Raw genomic sequence first — 22,341 nt, forward strand, 5'->3', positions numbered from 1 at the left:
GACTTAATAATATAAAAGAACAGTTCAATCTTAGCATTATTATGCTTTTGCTGAGAAAAAGATACCATGTGTTATTGTGGAATATATTATGTTGAGGCACTAATTAATATGATTCAGGCATTTGCCTGCAGAAAACTTTTTTCATAAGGAAATCTTCTATTTGAGTAATAAATTAACGAAATATGAGGTATGTTCATTTAAGACATTGTATTAAAAAAGTAGAATAAGCCCTTGCTAGCCAGATATTATTAGCTCTGTTAGCACTCAGTTGCCAACAGAAACATTATACTTTTAGATTTTAACCAATGACAGTCTCATACCTCTGATTATTAGACATGGTGATAGCTACAAACTTAATGGTTACTCAAAACTAAAATTTCAGTTTTTCTGTTGAACAGAATGCTGTACCAAGTATAAGAGAACACAATGATTGTTCTTTTCCACTACAATGACTCTGTATCTGCTTCAAAACATTTCTTTGTATTTGAGGCTCCCCCCTTAATGCTTTCTTACTCCTTGTGTCACAACACTTGGAGAATATTTGCTCATTTGTAAGACTGAAGAGTTGTTTTCACTGTGTTTTTACAGGTGTTCCAATGACTGTACATTTTGAGCACTCAGTTTCTGACTCGCAGCAGGCAGAGATAGGCAGATACCTCTCAGAAATCACCGGGGGTGAAGAAAAGGTTGATTATTTTGGAATATTTTCTGAGTCCCTGCAGTTTTTCCCCGTGGGTCCCCAAGCACATCGAGCTGCCGGTGTGAGTGTTCATCTGCCCTTGGTCTTTAAAGGAGTCTCTGGCGCTTTTCCCTCTGCGGCTGATTTGCTCCGGGGGGTTCGCTCCGTCCCCTGATGCCGCGATGGCGGCGGGCGGGCAGCAACAGGACCAGGGGGGAGAGATGCCCTGCCGGCAACCTGGGGAACCCTTCCGCCTTGGCCGCACAAAGGCATGTCTCCCGACATGGTGGTGGCATGGCGGAAGGATTGCCCTTTCCCCCTGGGATATGCGCTGCTAGCCTAAGGAAGAATGAAGGGAAAGTGGGGAGAGAGAGCTGATGTTTCCTGCGGATTTCAGATTTTTGTAGGGGTGGGAGCTCTATGGGACTCAGAGTTGCACAGAGATGGTAACAAAAGTGCATCTTCCCATTTCCTGTCTGTCCCAGAGGTATCAGGTAGGCAGAGAGAAAGGTGTGCCATGAACAGGAAGGAAATCTGCAGCAGGGTAAGTGGTTGCTGTGGCACAATCTGATTTTACTGCTTTGGTCTGTGCCTGTGCTGGAAATGCTTTGGGAGTTGAGTTCTCTGGTGTGCAGAGTCCCTTAATGTGTGAGGCTTGGACTCCTTCTGTCACTGCCAGGGATCAGCAAGGATTTCATGCAGGTTTAAACTGCACAAGCAAGGACAAACTGTGGAAGTTGTGAGTGTAGGAAGCATTCTAGAAAGCAGATGGTGACTCTTCTGAGTGTCAGAGTCCTTATGCTGTGCATCTAACCAGCAGAGATATTCAGCTGTCGAGTGACTACATACCTTGAACCTGAAGGACCTGTGATATATCAAATCCTTGGCTAATTCTGATGATAATTACACCAAGTTCAAAATCAAAGGCATCACTGGAAAAAAAAAGGAAAAGTAAACATGGTTTTACATCGTGCACGTTGATGAGGAAAGCTATTCTGAAAAGATCAGTGAAAGTGTTCACAGAGAGGACAGACTAGGTAAAATTGCAGAAGGAATTGTCCCAGATGAATTTGCATTACTCCTCTTCCCTCATTTAAAAAAATGGTTGATTGGGCATGGGAACACATCAGCTATTCCTGAAATGGGTCTTTCAGACAGCACTTTTTTAGGAACTAGGTTGCTATGGGGTAATTTTTTTCTCCCTTCTCTGAGGAAATAATAAAGCCAAGGTGGGTTTTGTTGCTCTGTAACTTGCTTCAGCTTTGCAAGTGAATTTTGAGCAAGCATCAATGAAAAGCCTGTTCTAAAATGACTGTTTCCTAGCTAAATCCCAACGCACAGAGCTGCTGAGCCTTAGGCACACATGAGATTTGAAGCAAAGCTCTTCCTCTGTCTCTTAGGCTTAAAAGAAGAATTCCATGATGTTCTCTTATTCCCTTAGTATGTACATTAGCATTGTTTTTGTCTGAGCTCCTGGCCACTAAAAATAGGAAAATACAGTTCTGGAAAAGCACTGCTGACTGCAGTGCAGCTTCTTTAGCATTGTCAAGCCACACCAGCTCTGATGGTGCCAAGTGTTTGCTAAGCTGATCCAACAAGGTGTGGGAAACCAGTGAGCCTTTTTTGGTGGGCAATAACTTCAGCCACGGAGCCCAGATTTGTACCTCTGTCCTTGCATTGTTTCTGCACATCAAACTCTCTGTGGAAATGCTGCATTAATCTGGTCTAAGAGGAGTGAGAAGGGAGGTACTGAGCTGACTTACTGTATAATGCCCACATAGTTCTCAATTTGAGTGGCAGGTGCACTTCTCCAGTCCTTCTTAAATCCAATCACCAGGGTGTTTGGTTTCATTCTACCCAAGCCTGAGGCCTGCCAATATTAAAACACTGCTTGAGAGAGGTACACATACATGCTTTTACTGTAAATGAAAAGTAATGGCAAAAGATAACTGAAGTAATGTTCTGGAGACACAACTAGATTGCATTTCATAAATGCCCTTCATGCTCATACCCATGCAGAAAGCAGAAAGATTAGCTTTAAATCATTCCAACTATAAATTATTTTAGATGACAGAAGTGTAGTTTTGCTAAATTAGCATTCATTTGCATTTCTTCTGACATGCTCTCATTAAAATGGTTCAATAACTTGGAATCAAGAGGGAGTTCAAGAACTGTTTGTATGTTCATTCTGATATAATGTCACAAAGCTTTAATCAGCTTTGGAATACTCAGTAGATGAAGTGGGTCTGTAGTCTCTTAATGCATCTCAGATACACAGAGAAGGCATAGGCTACTAAGAATAGGGTTTTTTTTGCCTTGAATTTGGAAACTGTTGCTGTTTCATTTGCTGTGTTCTTTTCAAAAGATGATCTAAAATCAACTGAGCATGCTTTGTAGATAAAATTATGGTTTATAACCAGGAAAAAGAAATGGTTTGGCAAGATATTAGTTTGCCTTCAAAACTGGTTCTGGATGCTAAAACTTGGACAAGTCAGATCTAGATTCAGCTAACCTTGTGTTTATAGAAATCTGAATATTCAGTGTACTGGGAACCTTTAGGTGGAGACACAGAAAACATCAGCTTGTAAAGTTGTTACACTTGCCAACTTTTTACCTCTAGCAAACAGAAAAAAGAACCTTGGAACCTTGGTGGGTTTTTTGACTAGCACTGTTTATGTTGAAATCAGCAATTGTTGCTGATGTTCTTAGGCTGCAATAGTGATGATATGGTTATCCTTCTGTTTGCTGGAAGGGAATTACTTGGGGTCCAGTAGTTGACTTTGTCAATAGTGCTTATGTAGTAGTGGAAAGGAAGAGATCATCAGACTGTAGCACTTCTCAAAAACATCACAAAGATCTCCTACTGAGACAATGTGTAAGCCCAAGATGAAGTGTCTTTGTGAGGCTTTTACAGAACAAAGGGATCTTTATTAATAGCATTTCATCTCGCTCGATTGTACTGTCCATTCAGTAAGTGTACAAAGAGCCCTGGTAGGACATCAGTGGGTGACTTTCCCAGAGTATTTTAGTTGGCTCCCTACTGTCTCAGTTGGCACTGTTGTTTTTTCAGCAGTGTATTTTGTGAAAATGATATGAATTTTCTCTATATTTTGCCTCAGTACCTATATGTTTAAATATTCATATATATGAGAGAGGAAAGGAGATGGGAAAAATGAAAACAGTGTCTTTGTGCTTTCATTGTGGCCATTTCAAATGGACTGTTGGAAATTATCCCCTGCATTCTTAGGGTAATAGAAAATTATTGCAGTCTTTTGTTTAAATGACCTCCTTGCTATTTGCAGAAAATGTGCCAAACATTCTCAGATATTTAATATGCTGTGTAATACCAAACAATAGAATTGATTTGAAGTGTATCAAGTGTCAGCTGCATAGACATTGATATGTTGTCCTGTAGATGCTTCTCTTTTTTCATAATAATGTCTTGTTCATTTAGGAGAGAATCAGTATGCCTTGTCTCATAATCCATAGCCCAGAACTAGATTTTTATGAAATAATCTGTAATGTAATATACATGTACCCCCTTTCTGTCTATAACATCACCCATCTATATGTAGAGCTCCTTCACAAGCGAATAGTAATGTCTCACATAAAGGGATGCTTTGATGTACACTCTCCTGTGTGTTCTGTAAACAAAAAGCTTACTTGAAGTAGACTTTTGACTCCATCTCTGAAGCTGTCGGCTGCCACTGCTGCATAAAAGGCTTTTCTTTTGTTCTTTGTGAGCCAGGCCTGCTTTTTTTCCATGCCACTGTTCATCTCCTTAACACACAGCTTGCGTGGGCCCTGCATGATACAGTAAAATATTATTATGGAGGCTTTGTATTGTACATCACACAGTGATTTTGAAGGAGTTACCTAGTCTGCTGTGGGAGCAAATGGAGATAGTCAGAAAAATACCTTTCCAAAAAGGGTCCACAGAGATTCAGCCCTTTGAAAATATCTGTGCTGCAAACATTATTCACATTCTGTTTGAGAGGGCCAAGGCTGTTAATGCTACTTAAATGCAGTGATTCTGACAGAAAGAAGGAGTACTATGGATTGTAACATCTTAAAAAAACATCTAAGGTATGATAAAGCAGCTCAGAGTGAATAAAGTCCCTCCCTGGCTCCATGTAAAAGAGTCTCAGCAGATCTAAATATACATGGTAAAGTTCCTGTCTCCTGACATAAAAGAGTTGATGCAATGCAATTAAAGATGCAAATGCCTTTGTTGCTAGTTTTCCTTCTGTCGTCATCTGGTAATTTAATGGGAAAAAATCCATGTGCATATCCAAGTCACAAAACATCGATATAACTTAAGAAGGATTTGATGCTGGATGTATGAAGAGCTGGGAATAATAACTTGAACAATAAGCTTGAAGTTTCATTGTGAGTAAGGAGGGGAAACAAACAAGCTTTGCCCTTCTTCCCTGTCTCTCAAAGGAAAGCACCTGAAGGTGGTTTTGTAACTGGCTTGCACAATGTGTTTCTGCTGGCCCAGGGGCCATTCCCACCCCTCTCCCAGGTGCCTGTCTGTGTCCTCCCCTGCTCCTTCTTTGCACCTATGGAATGTTTGTGCAATTGTACAAGGAGTCCAGTGAATTTGCAGACTGAGGACTAACCCTGAAAAAGTATTTTACATGAAGGCAGGGAGTAAAAGCAGAAAGAGTCCCTATTACTAAAACTCAGACTATTCAGGCCAACATTCAGCCATAGCCTCAGAGACAAGTAATCTTGAAATAATCTTTAAGTTCTGTTGTGATCTTTATTTTGTCCATTTCTGAGCTATGTATCACCATGTTCCTGGAAAGTTTCTTGCTGCCTTTTGGAAGAAAAGAATGGAAGATGTTCTCTCTGGCATGGTGTTTCAAAACTTTATGCATTGCTAACAGCATGTCAGCTTTTGAGGCAGAATGTGCTGGGTGTTACATTTATGGCTGAATAGTCTTGCTGCATTTGTTGTGATATTTATTGCAGGCTGCTCTTCAATGTGATTGTGAATTTTATCATCTGGTTTTTACCACAATTTTGCAATTCATAAAGGTTCATTTTGTCACACTTTTATTACCAAGGAAATTAAATTTCACTTAAGTTGCTGAAGAAATAATTAGAAAGCCCCCCTAAACAATTACAAAGCTTATACTAACAAAATGGTCTTTGGGGTTTTTTGTATCGACAGAAATGAAATCTCAGTTCTCCATAAAAAGTACTAGTATCAGAGAAACATGCCTAAGAATTCAGAAAACTTGCTGAAACTTAACTTTAGGAAGCTGCATAGTCTCGGTATCTTGTTGGGATTGGTTCTATGCTTAGTGAATTCAGTGGGAAATCGAACAGTAATTATAATAGGGAAGAATTAGGACCATTCATTCTTTATAGATTCATTTGATTTGGGAAGAATCACATGTGGTTCTTCCTTACTCTGTTTCTGCAGTGTGGCAGCATCAAATGAATTATTCCTTTACTGCTATAGAGGAATATATTATCTTGGCTGGACTGATTCTATTATCTAAATTCTGCAGCCCCATTTAGTGCCATGAGCTGTTCTGGTTTTTTTCCTCTCTCTCAAAATTAAAAGGGCACTGTAATATTTAAAATACATTTTCTCCCTACACTACAAATCTATTTTTGTTCTGTCCTAATGAGAGACTAGGTCTTCATCCTCTAAGATACATCATTTGCTGTGTATTTGTATCTAGAAATACACTTTGCTCCTCTCTTTAGATCTCAGAAGAGCATTTTGATCCTCAAAATGAGCATTGTAACAGTTTTGGAGGAACCACTGCAAAGAGAGCTGAATTACTTGCCAATCCCCACCTCTGCAAATCAGTGACAAAGCTGAAAATAGAACCTGGGTAATTTGACTCTCACACAATAACCATTCAAATTTTGTGTTTTGTGTGGTTTGGGTGTTTTCTGTTTTCTAAGCCTAAAATCTTTCCTTGTAATGTTTTTTTTTTTTCCTCCAAACCAATTTTTGGTTCACCTACTGTGAACTTTGAAATGCATTTCAGTATCTCAGTGAGGCATTTAGCAGCAGGCTTTGTATCAGCCTATAGCTTTCGTGTCACGAATTATGACGAAATTGATTCTCAGTGCAAATCTCTTTGGTGCTGTGCACAGCTGCCAGTCAGCCCCATGGGAGCACTGTGTGCTGGGTGAGAGTGGGATGTGGAACAGAGCCCTGCAGCCCCCCTGGTGCTGGGTGTGCAGGTGGGGGGAGTTCCCTTACCGTGTACACCTCACAGCAGATACACAGCCCGTTGTTCTTTGTGAAGGCGTGGGTGATGTCCAGCAGAGCAGGCCTGACCATAGGAGCTCCTGTTAATGCTAAGCACTGGGGTCTGGTGGGGAAAAAAGAGGTTGTGTATTATTGGCTGATGTGCAGATTCAGGACAAGCCATTCTGCTGTTCACTAGAAATCTTACCTGAAGTTTTTAACGTGGTCCTCCACTGTCGTTAAAGCCAGAGCGCTGTCTAAGGCATTAACAAAGTACAGAGCCTGGGTAGAGGAGCCCCAGTTTACTTCTGCATATGATAAAGACAAATAATGCATATTAAACCACAGACTTCTTACATTCTGTTGCAAAAATGAGCAATGGTGTTCTCTATGAAGAGCAGAGTATATCCTCTTGTACTTCATAGACACAGATCTGTTCTTTGTGCTTCATAATAGAAGGGATTGGTTTTGCTTGTGTGATGCAGAAAACCCCATGCAAGTAAATAGTTTCATTCTTTATTTAAATGTTGTAGGGAATGTTCTTCCCCTGCTTAAAAACTATTTTCTTATTTGTTACATTAACTTTGTGGCCTCCTCCCATTAGAAAATGGACAGCCCTGAGTCATGTATGTGGTGGGGAATTCCAGGAGGTGCAAATGAAACCAGTAGGAAGGAACATTGCTGGTGCCAGTTTGCTCTGTTCTACTGTATAGGCCAAAAATTGGTCTCCAAACCCCATTTTGGCACATACATCTTTTCTCATTATTGTGCAGCTCTTTGGTCACTGCAGACATATAAGAAATGTCTTTCTATGCTTTGAGATCTACATGAAGGCAGATCAAGTCCCATTATGCCAGGATACAAAGCAATATTAAGTGCAACTAAGTGGAGGTTTGTGTAAAGTCACCTTTTCCGAGGAATATTAGTTTTTTCTGAACCCTCCAGTTGCTGGTAAATTACTGCTGAACAAAAGTCACTGTCTTAGCAGGAGGCAGGGCTTTTGTACAGCGGCTTCAGTGAATTTAACCAAGCTTTAATGTGCTACTTTGCGTTAGGGAGCCTGGCAATATCCAAGAAAAGGGTAGAAATCCTGAAATGTTTTTGACAACTGGCTGGAGATGGGTGTGCTTTCCTGCAGCTGATGATATATTTACAGGGAGAGAAGCACAGACCATCCCAGAGGGTGTGAGAGAGCACAGATAGGGAGGACAGGCAACAGCAAGAGAAGCAATAACACAGTCTCAGACCAGCTGTTGCTGTCCCAAGATAACTCCAATAAAAGTACATGTATTGCTGGGAACTGTGCCTCTTTTATTTGTTGATTTTGTTTTATGTTTTCTGCTGCAGAAGTAATTCACGTGGTTAACACCAAAATCTGGACCTGGGTTAGTTTTTTCCTGGATATGAATAGCTAGGCTTGAACAGGACACAGGTTTTTGAGGACAGCTTTTGTGATTTGCTGAGCTACTGAGTGTTTTTTTCCAGCAGTAAAGTGGGCCCATCTGTCTTGTAGGGAATTATAGGGAGGTGCTGGAGGATGATCAGTTCATAAGTAATTCAGCTTGCATTTTTGTTGTATAATGGGCAGCAGGTTTACATTTTGAGTGAGGACCCTGCATGAGTTAGCTTAAGAGCACTGCAAAATTCAGGTAAGGTTTTGTGTGTGGGTGGAAAAAATTATGAGTGCTACTCAAGTAAAAGCCCAAATGTCATAAAGATGTGGTGGGAATAAACGAGTCTGCTGGAATGTTTACAGAAAACCCTGAACCACACTTGAGCTGCTTGTTAAACAGGCAGTCACCAGACTATCAACTTAATCTGTATTACATGGAGTTTAACAGGATGCTTCAGACTTCCCTCTAAATAAAGACAGCACAGAAAAATAATTTCTAGTTCTGTTAGCAGAATTAATTCCTTTAAAATCTAGTCTAACAGCACAACATGTACATGTAATAATAGTGGGGTTTGGTCTTACCTGGCTTCTTATATGTTACATAAATATATAGGAAGAGCTCAATGGCATAAGTGATGAGAGCTGCCCACCAGTTGATGACAAACATCACCCCGCAGCACAGCAGGGCTCCAAAAAGTGACACCCACATGTTATAATATCTGAATGCAGGTCTCCAACCTGTTTAAAGAGAATTGAGGAAATTGGAAGAGCATAAAATAATATTGATAAAATGGTGATCCATGATGTTTGTGGATAAAATCCCATGCACATTTTGTTTCAGGCTCTGTCGGAGGTAGCCATTCTGTTTATATGTATTTTTGCAAAATTAAAGTTTATTGGTTCAGAATATTTCATAACATCAGAAGGAGATTACCTGTAACTCCAGGTAATTGATGATTGTATACTTTTGGTGCATATACACAGAACTTATTATTGGTAGCTAAACACTTGCTGAGAGGAGTGTTTATCCCAATACTGTAAATGCACCTGTCTTAAACTTGGAAATTGCCTGGCCTTGTGGCAGAAAAATAAAATCATCTGCAGTTGACTTTAAAAAGATATTATTCCTGCTACTTTTCAGCTGCAGTACTGATTCCATCCCCTGCTACCAATTAAAATGATGAGGCAAGCACTGAGCCTTCATGGTTTGCAGGTCTCTGCCAGGTGTTCCACAGAGCAGACTTTGGAGAGGGAAAAACACAGAAGATACAAGAGGCTGATCAGCCCCATCTTGGATCATCTTTATAATGAGGAGATAGGAAGGACCTGCTGGGAAGAAATTTTCTGTCCTGCAGCCTTGCAATTATTGTAATCTGTCATTGTGAATTGGCCGAAATTAACTGGAGGAAATGAGAAAAGAAAATGGCTGCAGTTCTGTGTGAAATGCTAAGTAGTGGCAGAGCAGAGTCAGATGTAGGCAGATGTAATCTGTAGAGGTAATTGTCACTCAGCACCAAGGCCACATGGAGCAGATCTGCATTTGTTCAGCTGTGCAGGTAATTAGCAGAAGTGCTCATCTTTTCTGCCCTCTAAACAAGTGGCATTATGCAGATCTTTAGGAAGGAAGTTGATGCAGGCATTTATGTCCTACTGCAGTTTCTTCACACTGGAAATCAAAAATGTATTCCTTGCTCCTTGAGTTGAATAACTAATTCATAAAGCAGGAAATTGTCTTTCCTCTGTGCCAAACCAGTGTCGCTCAGCTGATTGACTTTATTCCTGAAGGTGTCACCCCTTCATTCATGAGATGGTGAGAATCATTCTGCTGTGGCAATGCACAAGTCTGACAGCCAGAATGTTCCTTTGCTGCAAATGTAGAGGGAGGATCTCAAGTTACCCTTGAACAGGATCTCATTGTGCTTCACAATTGTGCTTTACAGTTCTGCTTCTAGGCACTGCAGAGCTGTGCTGGTGCTGTTTGATGGACCTGCTCTTGCTCTGCATGTTCCCCTCCAGGCAGCATCACTTGTAGCACTGTTACTGTGCTTAGGAATCTCCCTGAACATTTTGCTGTAGGTTTGGAGAAGGGAGTGATGATTCCCCACTGTGCCTTGCAGCTTCATTGGCCAGAGTTGGCATAAGCTTTTACCCACACATTTTTTAATAGTGAGGGGAAAAAAATATCACTCTGAGGAGAAATTTTTTCTCCAGTGGGATGCACCTTTCTCATCCTGTATGACTGTAGGCGTTGTAAGGACTTAGAGCCATTATTTTTATATTTTGGCGATAAATAAAATGTATTCAATAAGACATCAGATCACATAACTTAGATACTTTACACATACTGCAATTTTCTCTGACATACTGTCTAAACCTTCCAGAGATCAGACTATAAAGTCCATATTTAAATCACTGCTGAATGCAGACTCACCTGGAGATTTTGCATATGAGGCATGAAAGCAGGAGAAATTAATCAAAGCGTATGAAGCCAGGAAGAAATTGGAGATGATGGGAGCAATGGTATTCAGTTCAGCTGCAAGACACAAACACAAGTTAGACAGAGGCACCAGTTTCCTGGGCTGTTGGCTAGCTGTTTCCTAATGATGCATTAAATCTGAACATTGCCTGCATTTATCATCCAGGGAGAGCTTGGGTATTTTCGTGTATTACTAATTTAAGGCCACCTTGATCTACCTTCATTCATATGAATTATGTCTGCTAATCCTGATTTTAATAACATTGTGTGCTATGCAGTGTTATGCTTGATACTGTGATTCAGCATACTTTCTCTTAATGATGTAGATCTGATGTAAAGTTCAGAATTTTAAATACATCATTGACAGGATGGACGCATTAAAAAAAAATACTTGTAGTTACAACTTTAGTGGGAATCTGAATTCTCTACTAGACATCCTATTTACTTAGCGTAAGACAGATTGAATTTCAAATCTTAGAAAAACTGATAACAATCCCTGCACCCCTAAACGTGGCAGCTGGTATTTTCTTTTACCAGTCCTGGTAAACTGGGATTTGCTCTGGAGCTGACTGTGGGAGAAGCTTGGGCAGAATAGGCTTCCTAAGTATTATCAGCTATGTGCAATATAAACTGGAAAACCATTTTCAAAGATTGTGACCTTGCCATTTCTGATAGAGTTCTGAGCACTGTCCTGTTCCAGCAGAGTGAATAGGAATTGCAGCTACTCCACATCTTGGAGAATGAGGCTGAGGAGAATGAGGTGGTGGTGGTAAGTCGCTGGAATCCCTCCTGCTTTCTTTTTGCCTTCATTAGGAATAGTGGAACTGCTACCAGGACTTGGAGTATGCTTATGTCAGAGCTTACCCGACTGGAAATTTTCCAAACTGCAGCTACTGATTGTATTACAGTGTGAGTTTGTGTCATTTCAGAGCATGACACTGTAGCAGCTGTGTAACATTATACAAACCAATCAGAATGAAGGCCATGGCGATGGCAAAGGTGAGGACATATCCCCTGATAGGCTCGTTGTTTTTTCCATATCCCTTGGCAAAGAATTCTAGCCCTTTGTAGACGTTGTCCTTGCAAAGAGCCTGGTAAGAAAATCAGCACATAACTCTATTAAGCGGCACTTTCTTGCACCAGAAGTCACTGTCTGTGAGTGGCAGCTTTCCAGGCTTTTGCTAAACAAAAGTTAAATCTCAGTGCTTCAAGTACTGTGGCATATGAACATTTAAATAAGGTGATAAGACAATGTGCTGCTATGTTATTATATCATGGGAAATAGAATCACGGGCATTTAATGCTTATTCAGTGCTTCAAATGAAAAGGTAATTAAATAGCTAAATAGAGTCTAAACTGGGAGAAGTTGAAGCATAAATCAGCGGCTGGATGTAATTTGTACAGCTTATCTCTCCCATGCCCTCTGCTCCCTCTGTCCACATTGCTGCTGCCCAGACAGCTTCTGGACAGCCTGTTAAGAGCCCACCTGGCAGCACCTGAATCTTATTGACCTGAGGGCTCCTGCTGCTCCTGTGCTTACGGGGTAGGTTTTTATAAGAAGACAGAAGTGGTCCTGAAAGTACCTTTGAAGCTATTTATGACATGCACATGACTATCCCCTGCTCCTTCAGCAGAGCTGAGCTCTGACCAAAGGAACATTATCTCCCTTGTATGATGATAAGACTTGTCTTCTTCTGCTGAAAAACATTCTACATATTGCTTTCCCTGCCTCTTCCTGCCACATGTGTCAGTGTTGCTTAAATGTACATTACATTGGGCATACAGAGTTCAACTTTATCTCTGAAATAAAACCAAGTATAAGGAAATGGATGGTTTAATTTTACCTGGAAAACTTTGGGTGCGCTGACAAGAGATGCTAGAGCTGATGACAGAGTAGCTGAGAAGATGCCAGCTGTGATGAGAGGACCGAAGCCAGACACCATGCTCATCACCTTTAGGAAAAAAACGAAGATAAAAAGAATAGGCTTGCATTTGGATGCACTTTTTAATGACAAACCCATTCAAGTGCTCTATGTGTCTCTACTTTTCATGGTTCTAAATTTAATCTGCTACAAACTGTACTATTATTTCTGATTTAGTTAAAAGCAATGGAGGCAAAGCCAAATTTTTCTTCAAATATGCAGCTGTCTGCTGGGGCAGATGAGTACTCTGAGATTTCCTCGCTGCCTTTACTAACTGATTGCTGTAAGTAACAGCCTCTACTTGATGAGTAAATAGTCATCTTGTAGGAGACAAGAAAATGGAAATGGCAGGAAAAAGCCCCAGTGTATGAAATGTGGTTGGAGGTACTTTATTTTATTTGGGTTTTTTTCCCCTTGATTATTTAATATGGCTGAAAATGAGAGAAAATGCCTGATGGAGCTGCAGTGCTGCAAACAGTAATTATGGTCACTGTCAGGCCTCCCTCAGCCTTCCCAGGAGTGCTGGGCTGGCCTACTGAAGGGAAAAGATTGTTGAGAGGCACCAGACAAGGAAAGTAAAAGATGGATGGATGTGATTGGTGGTGTGTGGGCAGTACTTCAGGAGAGAAACTTGTGCATCCTGAAGATTTGTCAGATGCAGTCTGATGAAAGACATTTTATGGCTCTAGTCTGGCAGGAGTAAATGCAAGAAGTGAAAATTTGTCTGGCTGCAGGGAGGTTACTGATTTTAAGGGGTGCCCTGAGTGTGGGCAGCTGAACTGAGGTGGGAGTAAGGATGGTAAATGATCAAGGAAGGAAGGGAAAGTAGTCTATGAAAGGGACAGCATATCCCTTTCAAGGTGGTTCCCCAGCCCTGTCATTTAGCAGAGCCAGCTGGGAAAAAAGCGAGTGACTTTAAAAGCTACAATGACTCGTTGAAAAGCCTGTGCAGGTGGGGGGTGAATTCCTCTCGCTGGCCACGGAACACAGGGGCTGAACAGAGATCTGGGACCTGTGGCTGTCAGGCTGCAGAACTGCTTTACTTTGATGCTTAGCCTAAGCTTTATTTTGAAGAATAAAAATGGCAGACAGTCTCTGGCCTAGAAGAAAGACTCCATTACTTCTCACTTGATTTTTTGCTCTATTTTTGGATACTTTTTTTAAAGAAGTCAGAACTCTGGTTTTTGTACTGTGACACAACCCTTTAACTGTGACCACAGCACCCCTGAGGTAAAATCACATCCATGTGTCAAGAGCAGTGGGGTGAATTCCTCATCTAACAGGAGTTCCTGAGATCTCTGTCTGGGCTTTCAGTTTGAAGTTGTTATAACATATACTGCTGCATGGTACCAGTTAAAAGAGGAGATAAAGGCCTTAATAGAGAGTTAGGAAGGCTGTGATGGGCAGTGTGAAGGTAAACACACATTGCAGGGGAGTTTTGTCTTTCATCATTCCTATAGTTTACTTTTTTAGATAAAAGTGGTTATCCTGTTGTAGTTGTCTGCAAACAACAGTTTTGCGTGTTTGTACTTATGTATTCAGGTATTGCTTATTATGCTAATGTATGCTTATGTGCTAATACATATTATCACTAAAACCTGAAAATTATTCATCAGCCCATAATCACATGGCTGACTTGCGCATCTGGAAAAATCATAGCCTAGGCCACAGGCAGATGATCCATTGCAGCTCATTCCAGGTACAATTGTATCATTGATGTTCCCAGTAGCATCTCTTACAACACAGGAGGCTGTGGAAAAAATGATATATTGTTATTTTGCTTCATTGTGACATTGAAAGAATGTTTTTGTCACACTTTGACTCCTAAACTGCACACTTGTTGTACAGCTGCTGCCTTAGATTCATCCCTAAGAGCAACATTTTGTGTCGGGCAGGGATTTTTTGTATGCTTGTAATGAGAATTTACCTGCGTAATCCTCCAACACATTTCATAGCTTTCAGTACAGGCCTCCTTTTCACTTGTGCCCATTTTGTTACCTCAGAGCCCACTACTGTAGAACATGTAGTTGTGTAGTTACTTTGAGACTGGCAACTGATTTTTATTTTTGACATATAATGTACAAAATGTGTGTGGATTCTCATGAGTGTTCAGTAAGAAGACAAGCAGAAGCCATGTGAAATTTCAATGTGAACCAGGAACAAAAGATCAGCAGATTGATCAGAGGTTCCTTTGATCTTTATTATGCTCATGGATACTATATGCTGGTGGTCTTTGTCACTTATGCAAAAATAATGATACAAGTTACCTGAAGGTCCAGCTGCCAAATAGGGACTTTTGTTTCCACTGCTGCTTTTTTAAAACCATTGTTCTGACATACAGTAAAATCAAAACTACTGTCTCTCTAAATAATAAATCCATGGCATGAAAAAGCAGTGAGGCTAATCATTCATTTGCATGCCAAACTTTCAAACTTAACTATACAAGTGAAGCAGAGGTTCTGTACTTACCTGCACATATTGCAACAGCAACGTAAGCAATTGTGGTGATCAGAATGGCCAGCATTGTTCCCTGGGGTATGGCACTTTGTGGGTCCTTAAACAAAGCAGTGACATGAGAAACACTGTGAGCTGTGTGCTGCAGCCTGATTGCATTTGCATGCTGGGAGTTCTGCCACACTGCAGTGTGGAGATACCCCAGAGAGCAGATTTTTATCACTCTGACCTGAGCCACATTTCTGGTCCCAGCACAGCAGAGCTCCTGTGGTGCAGCACTCCTACCCTGCGCACAGGAAGGATATTGTGCAGGAGCAGAGCTCACATTTATAGCAACAGAAGTGTCCTGAGGTCTGCATTTCTTGAACTCCAAACTCTTTACATTGCAATTGGCTTTATCTTAATGTTTAATGATGTAGTGGGTAAATAGTTACTGAACCATCAGACCCTTGTGGGTGACAAGATGGGACCATTTTTGGTTAATTGGTAAGATAGATGGAGTCACCCTGTACAGAATGCAGCACTTCTGTGCTTTGTAACCAGTAATTGTTAGTTGGGTCTTCAAAACAGCTACTTTCTTTCACTGTATTGACTTAATTTAGGTAATTTAATGAGGCTGGGTTATAATGCTTACAGACTGGCTCACAACAGCATCAGCTTTGATAATGCAACTGTAAGTGAGAGTCCAAAGATCTGCACTGTACATTTTAAAGGGATTTTTAATGCTAGATAACCTTACAATTTAGGTTGTGTTTGTTTATGCTAGGAAGAATTTTTTATTAATTTTCTCCTTAAGTTGGTTTAGCGTGGTGTTTTTAAATCAAAGATTTGTTGAATGCATTTGAAGTCACAGACTCTTGTAACTATGCTTGTCGCAGGGTAAAAAACCAAAATACAAATTTGGAGTTTATTGTGAGGCATATATGAATTGCCTAACTGGATTAGTAATTAATAAAATTTTTAAACGAGGTAAGGATTTATTGAGCTGGAAAATAATTGTGGAGTCACTTCTGCTGCATAAGAGCCTTTGCACTCAGACATTGGTACCTTTATGCAGTTCTGATGTGCATGTTTTAGGTGATTGTTTTTGTGGAATCTTGTGGTTGTCCTAAACTCTGCAACATTACATCTTAAGGTTAAAGATTCATGCAACTTAACAACTTTTATGTTTTATATTTTCAAAATTTAAACCCATATTTACTATGCTGTTAGCACTTTAGGGGCTAAGCCCCACTGAAGTCAGTAGGAAGTCAGTAGGAAGCTGTCCCTGTAAGGAGGCTCTGGAGTAGGACACAACTTGAGAGTGTAGTGGCTGCAGGAGCACAGACAAAGGTGTTTGCAGCAAGCTCTAAAAACAGTTTGATCGGTAAATTTTACACTTTTTAAACACTCCTTAGCTTGTATTTTAGATTCTGGAGAGGCTGGTTAATTTAATTAGACTTCTCTAATGCATCTAAATGTGCTCAGAGGAGAATCTGCTGCCTGGAGGACTTGGTTACAGAAGTGCACTTATTGTGAGACTGAAATGGCTGCAGAGATCCAGTGGGAGAACTGCTTCCCTAGGTCTGCTCAGACTGTTTCAAACAGCTGATGAAAGAAGTGCTGCTGCTTTGGGAATCTGCCATGCAGACAGAGCACCATATATGGCAAAAGAATTATTTTTGTTTGATAAAAGGATGGAGATTGTGTGAGGCTGGTGCAGTCTCACTGGGCAGAAGTACAATGGTTTTTGCTTTTTTAATTAAAAATGGAATCTCATTGACGCTATCAGTGGCTCAGGTTCTGCGTATTTTCTCTGTGCTTGGCTTGAAAAGCAGTCCTCTGAAAACAAAGGAGCTGAGGCATGCAGCTCAGGGTGAGGAAGGGAAGGAGAATTGGCTCTCAAAGGTGGTAGGATCTGGTGAACTTGTGACTGCTATGCCAGTACAGAATTAGAAGACCTTTGGTTGAATTCTTTAAGGTTTGCAAGGCAATGGATTTATAGGCTAAGGCCAAATAACTTCATTTGACATGCTGGGGTTATCAAGCTGTGAGCCATGTCTTGTTGGTGACTTTTTTTTCTTTATTTATTTTGGTTGTTTATTGAGTGTTTTTGTCATGAAAACTAGAGAGTACTCAAAACTAAATTCCCGTCTCTAATTTAGCTGTATGTTTAGATACTAGAAATTCCATCTCCTATAACTGGTAAACTGACAGATTTGCCACAGCAAGACAACTGGGCACCCTTGGACCTCCTTTACCTTTCTCTTCAGACTCTGTTTTTGGTCACAGCTGCAAGGTTGCAGCTTTTCCTTTAAGCAGCAATACTGACTTGGCACTGGTACATACTTGCTTTCTTTAAATGCTCTGTTTGCTCTGCCCTTGCTATGACCCTGAATATGAAAAGCTGGTCTCCACTGATTCTTGTGAGTACAAACATGAGCTTTCCAGGGATGCTTTTTGGGCTGATGTTTCGGCTGATGTTTACAGAAGATGAGCTCCAAGAGATACACATATAATTTCTCTTATAGCATGTGCTGCTAATGGACCATTAATGAGATACTATTGCAGGTTATTGAAACATGTTTTTAAATTATATAGCAACCCAAATGTAGCTACAGTAATTTCTCTAAATACCCATAATGCATTATGAGAGAATTTGTGAATTGATGATTTTAAATAATAAAGCGGGTACTTAAAAGAGAGAGCTTAATTTGGAAAGCAAAGACATGATTGAAAACTGAATAGAGCGTTGATTCATGATTGGCTTTCTTGTTATTTTTCCAACCTATGGCTAGTATGATGAAGTTCATGAAATACATACTTTCAGATCTCCTGAGATATTGGCTCCTGCAAGAATGCCAGTGGCAGCTGGGAAAAATATGGCAAACACCGAAAAAAATCCTTCTCCACTTCTGAAATCTGGCCCAAAGTTTTCTGCAAATATTGATGCTGCAAATATAGTGAGAATGAAATATAACAACAGGATTTGATTTCAAAGTTACTTAATGAAGGAGGTAAGTAAGTCAGTCTTTCACATCTGGACAACTGGGTTTGAATCTGTCTCACATCAGAAGGAAAGTGAATTTGATTTCCTTAGTCTGCTCCCCAGAAGGATGTGCTTGTCTGCATCTCAGAGCTACAGATCCATGCTGAAGTGACACAAGTGTCACTGCAGCACTTGCTCTTAGCTCTGTGTTAAAGTTTGTCTGTGCTCTACTGCTGTATAAATGACTCAGGCTGCATCTTACTGTGCTGTCAGCTGCAGCAGCAGAGACAGACTCAAAATTAGAGATGAAATCCATTCTCTTCGTTTGCAAGCTCACTTAAACTTGGGCAGAAGATTCTGATCTTGTGGCATTTTTCAGTGGAATCCTTAGCTTACTATTAAGTCAAAAGAATGCAAACATAATTTTATGACAGATAGCAAGGTCGCTTACCTTGGTAATTAAAAAAGCCTCTTGCCTTCTTTTCAGTGTTGGTAGGAATGACTGTGCCAATAAAGAAATTTACAATGGCAACAAGGAGAACAATTAGAAGAATAACTTGAGCCTATTAATAGAAACAAAGAGATTCTTCTGTAGTTTTTAACTTTGTTGCTGTGGAGACGGCTATATAATAAGTTATCTGTATCTGTTCCCTATAACAGGTTATTAATTTCTATTGTTTTTGAAAATACCAGGAGTCAAGATAGCTGAATCAGCTAATGACAACAGCAGATGATTTTTACTGAGAGGGTAATGAAATACAGAGTTATAATTTAATTCTAAGTTAGCTTCCTTACAAGAAAAGGCAAAATGGAACAGCTAATGCATTAGTACCAACTATAAGACATTTTTATATTGTTATAATTTTTTTTTTAGTTGCAGGGGGTTTTCACTTCAAAGCTTATAATATCAGTTTGTTTTCTGATCTCTTTTACAAGTTGTTCCAGTCTCCATCACAGCAAAAACAAGGGTACTGTTGAACCTGATTTCTGAACCTGATTCCAATAGCTGTATTCCACTCTCAAGTATTTCCATTTGAATTTGCATTGTGACCTTTTTCACAGGTGAAGGAATAGCAGAAATCATTAGAGATTAAAGAATGGGTAACAAATAGAGCTCTTCTGCTGAGTAGAGCTTGATAGAGTACAGTGATAAAATCATATATTGTTTTTGCTACTGTTTATTCTATCAAGCTGCACCAAAAATAAGGACAAAAGGGGCATATGTAGCCAAGACTCTAAATGATACCATGAATTATAAAAATGAATATAACCAAGTTGTCTGCAAAACCCAAGCTTCCTCTTTGCTTTTAAATGTATGTTCAAGGAAGAGTTTAGAGTAATTGTGCTTTCATTGAATGTAATGATTAAACTGCTATTGCTTTTAGAAAGATTAAGCATAAACTGAAACTGAGTGCTTTTGAAAATTCCATCTGTTGAATAGCATTCCTCACACACTAATGCTGTACAGCAGGTTAATATACTTCTTGCTTTTATATTCTTTTAAAAGTTTACCTTTGCTTCCCATTCCATGCCAGCAACAGAGATGCCAAGAAGACACACCACAGTGATGGTCCCTATGATTCTGATGTCGTTGGACTCATCAACCATCAGTGTATCACTCTCCTGAAAGTGGTTAGAAATGTTATGAGAACCAGTGTTTCTCTGCCCAGCTGGTGGGATCAAGTAATAAGGTGAAATAGAAAGCAGTGAGCTGTCAAAGTTTCAGAGCTTTGTGAGACCAAGTGTTGGTATGTCATGTTCCAGCTGGCTTTTTGCAGTTGGGGTTATTTGGCTAATGGGATGTCTGTTCCTATTCTGATTTTGAGATTCTTGTCAAGAAATGTATGAAATATATTCAAAAGGTAGAAATAATGAGGAAGAACTCTGTGGCATATTTAGACAGACCAGCAGCTTCTCTGCTAAAGATGCCCCTCAAGCCTTAACCAAAACATATCACTACTTATGCAAATTTCACTAATAATGCAAATACATTATGTAAAACAAACACCACCATCACCACCTCCACCCCCCCAAAAAAAAGAAAAGCCACAAAAAACAAAACTGAGCCAATTCCATCATATACATGAAACATCTACCTATTTACCTTAAGAAGTTCTACAACTGTTTCAGCAAATCCAACTACATACATGGCAACTGCCACTGCATTTGCAAACGCAAAGATAAGTCCAATAGATCCACCAAACTCTGGGCCCAGACTTCTTGAGATAAGATAGTATGCTCCACCTGCAGACAGAAATAATTGTTATTTCAGCACAACTAAACACTCAGATTTTGTGCTTCCCCCCCCCCCCCCCGGGTAACTGTTAAACTGTTACTGGAGAAATCTGTGCTTTTTATCTCACAAATGTAATCAATCTTTGCCCTATGTTAATAGGGGACACTGCAGAAAACCAATGTGCTTGATTCTGGTTCTGCCTTCAGACTTTTCAGTATGCCTTTCTATTCCAGAAATCTTTTTAGTGCATATTAGCATGCAAAACTGAACTTGTTATAATTTTTCATGATGCATGATATAGTAACATAAAGGAGAGAGAACTTCACTTTTGAAAAGTGAAGGTAACTGACTTTTATGTAAGTTCTAACTTACATGAGTCTATCCCAATGTTAATGTGAAAGGTCACACTCTGTGGTACATTGTTTAACTTCCTGCATCATAGTGATGCAGTGAATCTGTAATGTTTTTTGCATTAAGTGTGTACACATTTCCATTTGCTGTTGATACACTGGGAGAAATCACTGCAAATATACATATTTTTTATTTGCTTATAACATAGTTATCTCAATTCCATTTACTCTTCTAATTCAAATCTGCAGAGAAGATCATATTCATGAGATCATATTCACTTACCTCCTCTTACTACTCCATTAGTGCAAATGGCAGACATGGAGATACCTGTCAATGTTGTTACTACTACACTCAGAGCAATAACTATGATTCCAAGACCTGAAAGATCCGAAAAAGAAAGTATATGCAAGTGTATTCCAGTACCTGTTCTCCTTTAGGGATGTAGTAAGAACTTTCCATTTTCCACAGGGCTTAGACCAGACCAGTTAAAACTTAAAGGCTCTGAAATGCACCAAAACTTTTTTTTTCACAAAATACCTGACATGGACTTTTACAGCTGAATTATTTACCCATCTTCCAAGGAGGGGCTGAAATGTAAGGAGTGTTTTAAAGAAGGCATTAAACTGAAGATATCCACTGATCTGCATCAGTCTTCAAAATGACAGGAAGAGATGTCTCATGCTCAGTTTCTTGAAGAATGTCTAACCTGGAATGCTCTGAATAGGAAAGACCGGCTGAAAGGTGAAAGAATTCCATGAAAAGCCAGAACCATCCCTTGCTCAGCAGTTGGCAGGAACATCTGAAATGTACTTTTCAGACTGAACTGAAAGCTGTGCTTTATTAGAAGTGACATCTCAAACACGCCTGAAATTGTGATGAGAGGTGGCTTGAATTGTTACCTTCCAGTTCCACTAGCTGTGTCCTTTGGTTTATGCTCCCTCTGGTTTGTCTCACACGAAAATAATACATAAATACCTTCTGGGGCTTGAAAGCATTAGTAACCCTAAGATTTTTACCTCCACGGACAAACCCATTAGTTGCTATTGCAGAAGTTGACAACCCAGTAATTGAGGTTACCATCGTGGCGAGAAGAATTATGATTACTCCAAGACCTGTCAGTAATAAGAAGATAAAATATTTTACTCATGTTCCATGTTTCCTACAAATCATTCTTTCTTTAAATTGAATTTTCAGGTCAGAATCACAGCAGTAAACTGAAAAGATGGTTTGTGGACCACTTGCAGCTTGCAGAACATTTTCATGAAGTCTGTGTCACCATAGTAAATTATTCCCATCAGTCTTCTAGCAGTGATTCTTTCTGATAGGAGTACCCTGTCCAGGAATTCTTATGATTTCCAAAGGATGGAGGAAACAAACAAGCATCCCTTGACATGGATGCTTATATCTACCTTTAACACACATTCTGGCTGTTTAAAATTAAGAGAGGCACATGAACCAGAGCTCTTGTGGCAATGCTGTTGTCTTTCATCAGTTAATGAAATGTTGAATCAGAGGAAAACTGACTGTGTAGATTCAAGTGCATGAGGACAAGGAGTCTGTCAGGCAGAGGACAAGAGTGGGAGCCTTCTACATCCTCACTTGCTAAGGTATGCTGGGCTTTCCCAGGCTCTGCCTCTTTCCC

General features: G+C 39.9%; 1 protein-coding gene across 2 annotated transcripts in view; it reads right to left on the bottom strand.

Moving 5' to 3' along the window:
• SLC12A1 (solute carrier family 12 member 1) overlaps nt 1-22,341 on the bottom strand; it is a 44,751-nt gene that overhangs the window by 11,328 nt on the left and 11,082 nt on the right. The window contains exons 5-20 of one of the 2 annotated variants that reach the window (XM_005419638.1): nt 21,716-21,811; nt 20,217-20,356; nt 19,625-19,735; nt 18,564-18,675; nt 17,948-18,075; nt 15,160-15,244; nt 14,289-14,440; nt 12,613-12,720; nt 11,736-11,859; nt 10,724-10,825; nt 8,875-9,030; nt 7,108-7,207; nt 6,912-7,023; nt 4,343-4,483; nt 2,443-2,549; nt 1,529-1,611 (exon numbers count right to left, since the gene is read on the bottom strand). In XM_005419638.1, coding sequence (XP_005419695.1) covers nt 1,529-1,611; nt 2,443-2,549; nt 4,343-4,483; nt 6,912-7,023; nt 7,108-7,207; nt 8,875-9,030; nt 10,724-10,825; nt 11,736-11,859; nt 12,613-12,720; nt 14,289-14,440; nt 15,160-15,244; nt 17,948-18,075; nt 18,564-18,675; nt 19,625-19,735; nt 20,217-20,356; nt 21,716-21,811 — 1,857 coding nt within the window. Of the gene's footprint in view, nt 1-1,528; nt 1,612-2,442; nt 2,550-4,342; nt 4,484-6,911; nt 7,024-7,107; nt 7,208-8,874; nt 9,031-10,723; nt 10,826-11,735; nt 11,860-12,612; nt 12,721-14,288; nt 14,441-15,159; nt 15,245-17,947; nt 18,076-18,563; nt 18,676-19,624; nt 19,736-20,216; nt 20,357-20,981; nt 21,078-21,715; nt 21,812-22,341 lie in introns of both variants that reach the window. The other variant, XM_031055881.1, reaches the window with a different exon arrangement.

This window comes from Geospiza fortis, unplaced genomic scaffold (assembly GCF_000277835.1).
Source record: "Geospiza fortis unplaced genomic scaffold, GeoFor_1.0 scaffold171, whole genome shotgun sequence".
NCBI classification, from domain to species: Eukaryota; Metazoa; Chordata; class Aves; order Passeriformes; family Thraupidae; genus Geospiza; species Geospiza fortis.